At 46.0% G+C, this 7,420-nt stretch overlaps 1 protein-coding gene across 1 annotated transcript in view; it reads left to right on the top strand.

Moving 5' to 3' along the window:
* The first annotated feature begins 6 nt into the window (after positions 1-6).
* HEBP1 (heme binding protein 1) overlaps positions 7-7,420 on the top strand; it is a 27,058-nt gene continuing 19,644 nt past the window's right edge. The window contains exon 1 of the mRNA XM_017873243.1: positions 7-184. Within this exon, the coding sequence (XP_017728732.1) occupies positions 107-184 (78 nt within the window). The 5' untranslated portion in view covers positions 7-106. The remainder of the gene's footprint in view (positions 185-7,420) is intronic.

Raw genomic sequence — 7,420 nt, 5'->3', positions numbered from 1 at the left:
CGCCCCGCCGCCCCGCCGCCCTGCAGCCGGTGGTCGCTGCCCGTGGTGCTCCGTCGCCCCCGCCACCTCACGTCCTCCCGTGCGTCGGGCGCGTCTCGGCTACGCCATGTTGGGCATGATCAAGAACTCGCTGTTCGGAAGCGTAGAGACGTGGCCTTGGCAGGTCCTAAGCAAAGGGGACAAGGTAGGCCCTCAGGGCTGCCGAGGACCTGAAGGATTGCTGCGTCCCACCCCCACCCTCTTCGGGGCTGCAGCGGGTGCTGAGGGGCAGGTGGGGCAGGAATGTGCTATCGAAGTTTCATTCTGGTGTCTGTCACGAGTGCGGCTCTCCACCGCCCAGCACTTGGACTGGGAAGGAAAGGAGTGAGAGGTCCCCCTGCAGCCGGTGGTGGGAGGAGGGGGGTAGACAGGAGAGATTGATCCAAGGAGAGAATCCCAGCCTGGGGAGTTGGGCACTGCCTGTTGAATGCGTTCTTTCGTTTAAATATTCCAAACATTCCGAACAGTTTGATTTGTTGAGAAACACTCGGTTGCAGAAATGAGTGTGGCAAGAAATTCCCAAGTACTAGAGTACTGAGAACAGTAGCCCCCTTTATCCGCGGTTTCAGTTACCCGTGGTCAGCTGCTGTCCGTAACTATTAAATGGAAAATTCCAGAAATACAAAAGTCCTGAGTTTTAAGTTTCCGGCCATTCTGCATAGCAGGATGAAATCTTGATTCCTGGGACCGGAATGCCCCTTTGTTCAAGGTCAGCCTCCTACCTCTAGTACCCGCCCTTAGTCACTTAGTAGCTAGCTTGGTGATCGGATCGACCGTGGCGGTATTCAAGTAACCCTTATTTTACTTAGTAATAGCCCCACAGTGCAAGCTTAGCAATGCTGGCATATTGTTATAACTGCTGTATTTTATTATTGTTGTTCATCTCTTACTGTGCCTAATTGATAGGTTAAACATTATCATAGGTATGTATGTATAGGAAAAAACATAGTAGATACAGGGTTTAGTTCTGTCCACAGTTTCAGGTATCCACTGGGGGGTTTGGAAGGTATCTGCTGTAGATAAGGGGGACTACTGTGTAAAAGAACAAGACCTGTGCAGAATAGAAATACGCTAGGCAGGGAGCACAGGGGTGGTCAATTCTGCCGGGGGGCTATGATGGGGCCTTCAGTGGAGTGTCCTGAGCTGGGCCTCAGGGATGTGTAGGAGTGCACACAACAGAGAAGAGCATGCACAAAGAGAAGCGCATGCACAAAGGCCCAGAGCTGTACCATTGCTTTTGGCCAATTAGATCCGCTGGAGTTGGGTACCTAGAATACAGAATGAGTGAGGAGAGCATAATAGCTGTCTTCCCCCAAATTTATATCAGTGCTAACATGAGCTAACTGGACTGCACCCCTGAAAACAAGGAGAGTGCTGCTAGATTATAATCTCCTGGTAGACAGGTAGTTTGAACAGTGCAGCTGTATACAGAGCTCCCAATACGATGCCTCATTTGTGAAAGGACTGTACTGCCTGGGGGCCAAGTTCTGATACCTAGTACAATGATCTTCATATCACGAAAGTCCTCAATTAGACTCTAATCTGAACTCTTTGAGCGACCAAAGACGTTTCACCTGTTCTTATATCTGTTTCCCCAACTCCATGTAGAATGAACAGTTTAGCCCTCATCAGAGGTCCCACATTTGAATACCTGCAGCAGCCAGGCAGGTAATGGAAATGGATGACACTAGCTGTTTTAGGCTATAAGGCATGGTGGGGACTGAGGCAAGTCTGAGAGTGAACTCAGGTCCCCATCTATAGAGGGCAGTTCCAGCCACTTGTTGCTATGCAGTGATACGATATGAAACATTGTTGCCAAATTCTTAAGGAAAACCATGTATCCAAATTCTTATGGGAAATTACCCAATTTAAAATTAATTCAACAAAAACTATTTTTTGAGTGCTATGTGCCAGGCACTCTTCTAGGCAACAGGATAAAAGAGTAAAACCAGCAAAAGTCTCTGCCCCCATGGAACTTATGTTTTATTGGCTAATGAACAAATAAAATGTATCATGGATCAGATAGTGATCAGTGCTGTGATGAAAAGCAAGCAGGGAAGGGGAGTGAGGAATAGGGAGTGTTAGGAGTGAGGCTTTGGTTTTGAGTAGGGCAACTGACATAGTTGTGCATAGGCTGGACACAAATGCCATAAGGATGCCAGTTATTAATATCAGTCCTGCTCTGAACATCCACACAGAACTGTCTATCCACCTCCCTGGGCAATGAAAAAGGCACCTGGTAAGGTCTGCGGCATCACTGGCCTCCTCATCAGGTAGTTGCCCTACTCAAAACCACAGCCTTTCTCCTAACAGCCCTGATGAAGGTTCCTGTGGTTCTAACACTTTAAGAATCCACGTGTTCTTGCTTTTTGTCATGAAATGGGACTCACTTTGTCTTTTTGGGTTAATGATGATGGCCCACACAGGCGGAGAGTCTGGGCTGGTTCGTGGCCTGTGCCCTCAGATTCCTTCCTCACCCGTTCCCTGCTCTGCTATCTCCCTGTGGAGTGGAAGCTGACCCATTTAGCCTGTATGCCAGGCCAAATGTCAGCTGGCGCCCAGCTACGTTTGTTCAGTGGGAGTCACTACTGGGAGATAAGAGGGGAGAAATCAGTATTTCTTCTCCTTCTCCACCCCATTAGAGCCATACTACTAGGACCTTCTCTGTGGCTTCGGCTTCGGCTACACAGGCCACCATGGTTCTAGCTCCTACCCAGTAACCTAGGTATCTGAACTTAGGTAACAGGTAATCCTCCCTCGATGGCTCCTGGTGTGCTTACTAACCTCTAGGTTGCCTTTCTGTCCCCTGCTGGCATCGCAGCCCCTCTGTTATCTGTGTAACCAGTTCCTTGCATTGAGGTGCCTCTGCTCTAAATACTCTGGTAGTTTCTGTTTCCCCTTTGATTCGTACTGATGCAAGTCACCTGCCGTTAATTTGGGGCCTCTAGGATAAGGAGAACTCCCTAATAAGCATCTTCTCTCAGCGTTTGATGGGAATATGGGGCCATATGGGATACTGGTACCAGGTTAAAGCAAATCATTTAACCCAAGTGAACTTCAGTTTCTGCAGCTGTAAAATGGGTATAAAAATATCTTTTCCATCTATTTCCAGAGTTACTATAAATATTAATTTCTTTAAAACCGTGAAGACATTTTGTAAAGTAGTATACACACTCTACAAATATAGTAATAGCATTATATCAGTGCTCATCTCAGCTTCATTCTTTCTAGCTGTGTGGTCACAGGCCAACTTAGCCCCTCTGAAGCTAATTGTGGGAGAAAATAATAGTTCATATCTTAATAGATTATTTTGAAGTCAAATGAGATAACCAATTGTGAAATTGTTCAATACTAGTACTTGGTTGGAGATGGAAATGGTTAGCTTCCCCCTAGTTTTACGGTAAAGTGTGGGTAAGTTACTCAATATCCCCTGTGAGTCCTTGAATTCCTCAACTCTAAGATGAGAATAACAATGCCAATGGGAAATTAATTAATTATGCATAGATACTTGTAAATCTTTTTTTTTTTTTTTTTTTTTTTTTGAGACGGAGTCTCGCTCTGTCACCCAGGCTGGAGTGCAGTGACTGGATTTCAGCTCACTGCAAGCTCCGCCTCCCAGGTTTACACCATTCTCCTGCCTCAGCCTCCCGAGTAGCTGGGACTACAGGAGCCCGCCGCCTCGCCCGGCTAGATTTTTGCATTTTTTAGCAGAGAGGGGGTTTCACCGTGTTAGCCAGGATGGTCTCGATCTCCTGACCTCATGATCTGTCCGTCTCGGCCTCCCAGAGTGCTGGGATTACAGGCTTGAGCCACAGCACCCGGCCTGTAAATCTTTTTTTAAAAATATACAAACTTAAGGGTATTATTTTTGAAGAGAACCTCTCCCTGAAATTATCTTTTATCCTGGAAACAGCCTGGGTCAGAAACTATTGTCCACTCTCCTGGGCAAATGATGGCATACCATGTTCCCCATATAGCATGGGCTTCAGGTTCACCAGATGTTCAGGACTGATTCCAAGTACTTGGCAGGAAGGCCAGTACTGCTGCAGACCTTATCAGGTGCCTTCTTAATTGCTCAAGGAGGGAGAAGGATAGACAGCTCTCTGTGTTAGATTGGGGTGGGCCTTTGGATGCTCAGAGCAGGACTGATATTAGTAACTGACATCCTTATCAGATTTGTGTCTGGCCTGTGCACACAGGTTAGGACCTGATAGCCTGACTTTGAGTCCTGGTTCCACTATTCACCCACTGCAGTTTGGGCATGTTACTTAACCTCTTGTTCCCCAGTGTCATCTGAAAATGAAGATTAAAGCACTAACTTCTTTACAGGGTTATTGGAGAAATTGAATGAATGAAACCATGTAAAGCATTTAAAATAACACCAGACAAATAGAACGTACTCTGTCAGGTTAATTATTATGATCAGTATTTTCTTGTAATGAGAAAGCAGGCTTCCAACATTAGCATGTATACCCACTACATGAAGTGGCAAGAACTGACCTTTCAAAGGACTTGCAAATCGCATAGCCAGAGGCATTCTTGTTAGACCTTTGTCTGGGACTTGAACTTGACCAAGGTTCCCATTGAATGCTGAAAATTGATTTTTGTAGCCACAGGCCAAAATCTCTATCTGGGAACTGATTGGGAGCATAGACTAATGGAGATGGGGTGAAGGAGGGCTATTATTGTGTTCCATGTCACAAGCAAATGCACTAAAGATGTTAAATTTTAAGAATCAAGACTGTGTTAACTTAGCTGCCTTGTTCTCTACAGCAGTAGAGAATTCTAGTTAAATAAATTTAAATAGAGCTCCCTGGAAAGCTAGAATAGTTTTACAATTCCATCTCAAGCCTGAATTTTCACAGTGGTCCCGTGGTTCAAATGAGTGGTTATGGATACAGATGCTATGAAAACAAGTGGTCCCTGCACTGGAACTGGTTTAATACATTGTGGCCCAGCATTTCTCCAGGAGATCCTATTAGACGAGGTCCTCCTCTCTCTGCCCACCTATTTTGGCTCTTGTATTCCTTGTCATTAGAGTAAAACTAGGTTTTACTCTGCATCTCTCCTTTCTCACAACTGTTTGTAGAGTGGCTACAATATGCAAGACGTGGTACATCTAGGTACAGAGAGATAGGACGGTGAACAAGAGAAACAGTCCTGACCCTATGGGGCTTATGGGTGGGAGTTTAACACATCATTTAATTGTAATTACAAGAAGTGTTGTGTTATGAAAGTACAGGGTGGGTAAGAACATCACAGGGAACCTATTTTAAGTCAGGATCCTCTCTGAGGAAATAACTTTTAGGTTGGAGCCTGTTAGATGAATAGGGAGGTACCAGACAAAGGCAGGAGGAGAATGCTCCAGGGAGAGGGAGCAGCAGACGCAGAGGCCCTGGTGTGGAAATGACCGTGGCATCAAAGGAAACAGCAGAAAGCTGCAGAACAGATGCTGTGAGTGTGGCTGGCGAAGTGGGTAGACACTCAGTGGTGCCTGCGTCATCAAGGGCGGGTTAAGAACTTGGTGAATGAATGCCTTTAGGCAGGGGATTAATTAACACAGATTGGTGTAGAGTGCCCTATATATGCTCTCTAGACAATCCCAACCTCATTCACAGCTCCAGTCTCCCCTTATGCTGATGACTCCCAGATTTACACCTCTATGCCAGTCCCTTGCTGAGTTCCAGAGCTGTATGTCCAACGGCCCAATGGACAGTTTGCTCATCTGTATCAGGAGGAGGTGAACTGATGGACACATAAGACCCCTTCCAGCTCTAGAGTTATCTGACTTTAGGGGTTCCTAGAAAGGAGAGATCACTCAGGAGAAGGAGGTGGTGGAGTTGAGCCAAGCCTTAAAGGATGATAGGTGTATCATGGGGGACTTGGCTCTCCTAGTCAAGCTGGAGTCCTTTCTTGGCAGCCTTTCTTTCCTTGCTGTGGACTTTCTACCTGGAGAACAGGCTGAGAGCCCGGGTGGCTCGTGCCATTTTATAAATCTCTTTTCTGCTGTAGAGACCCTCCATTCAAGACCCAGACATACTTGCAAAATCCTGTGTTTTATAACATAGGATTTTGGTCACAAATGTCAGTTGAATGAATTTAGGGTAGATGAACTGACTTGCTATCAAATCACCATCGCTGGACTAATGGTTACAAAATCCAACCCCACAACAGCTTCTGAGTTCTTCTGAGATCTGGACCCCGCCAGAACACCTTTTTTCTGTCCTGCTGGACAGTCTTTGCTCCAGCCACAACTATTTGTACTATTTGTACCCACAGTTATACTGTTCTTGACCTGTCCTCATTTACTCCTGGCGTACCCACTGCCTGGAATCTCCTCCCCCAAATGATCAGAGCATTTACCGCCTTGTGCAATAATTTGTGTAATTCTCCTCACCACCCTCCTGAGTATCCCTATCATATTCATCTCCAAATCTGTAGCACCTGGCAAAGGTTTTCGATAATGTTTATTCCATGAATCAATGAAGTCATGACTGGACGTCCAGTTGGGTGATCTGTAACCACCTCAAAGTCAGCTTGACCTCCCCAAACATGTTATCACTTACACCCATGCCCCTTAAACTAACTAACCTAAGTGGTCCTTTCCTGTGTTCCCATACTGCCCTGGCACTCCTTGCCCCCTAAATATGTCATCAGATGATAACCTTCTGTTTTCCTGGCATCTTCCCTTATTAGGCCATGCCGATCCTGATATCAGGAACCAAGACTTTCATCTCTGTCTTGTTGCACCTGGAACAATGTTCAGCACATAGTAGATGCTTAGTAGTTATTGGTTAAATGAATAAAAGAAGAAAAGAAAGACCAAAGGAAAGAGCCAGTTAGCTCTTTCTCCAGTGAGATCTTGTCTTTGGTTTTCCCATTTGTAAAAGAAGTAACTGCCTAAAATAACTTCTGATACCTCTTGTCTGAATTTCACACGGGCATGCAACTGTCCACCCAGAGTATCTAACACAGTGGCTAAAGAGAGAGGTTACAGACTAGGCAACATTGCAAGACTCCATCTGAAAGAGAGAGAGAGAGAGAGAGGAAAAGAAAAAAAAAAAGCAAAGACACTTTGGGAGGCTGATGTAGGGGGGTCACTTGAGCTCAGGAGTTTGAGACCAGCTTGGGCAACATGGTGAAACCCTGTCTCTACAAAAGAAGAGAGAAAAAAAATACAAAAAAATTAGCTGGGCATGGTGGCACACACCTGTAGTCCCAGCTATTCAGGAGGATGAGGTGGGAGGATCACACGAGCCCAGGAGGTTGAAGGTACAGTGAGCCAAGATTGTGCCACTGCACTCCAGCCTGAGCAACCACGAGACCCTGTAAGAAAGGGAGGAAGGGAAGGGAAGGGGAGGGGAGGGAAGGGAAAAGGAGG

The sequence above is a fragment of the Rhinopithecus bieti genome, unplaced genomic scaffold (genome assembly GCF_001698545.2).
Source record: "Rhinopithecus bieti isolate Rb0 unplaced genomic scaffold, ASM169854v2 scaffold_110, whole genome shotgun sequence".
NCBI classification, from domain to species: Eukaryota; Metazoa; Chordata; class Mammalia; order Primates; family Cercopithecidae; genus Rhinopithecus; species Rhinopithecus bieti.
Note: the sequence above shows the minus strand (reverse complement) of the source record. Positions and strands in the feature narration are given on the sequence as shown.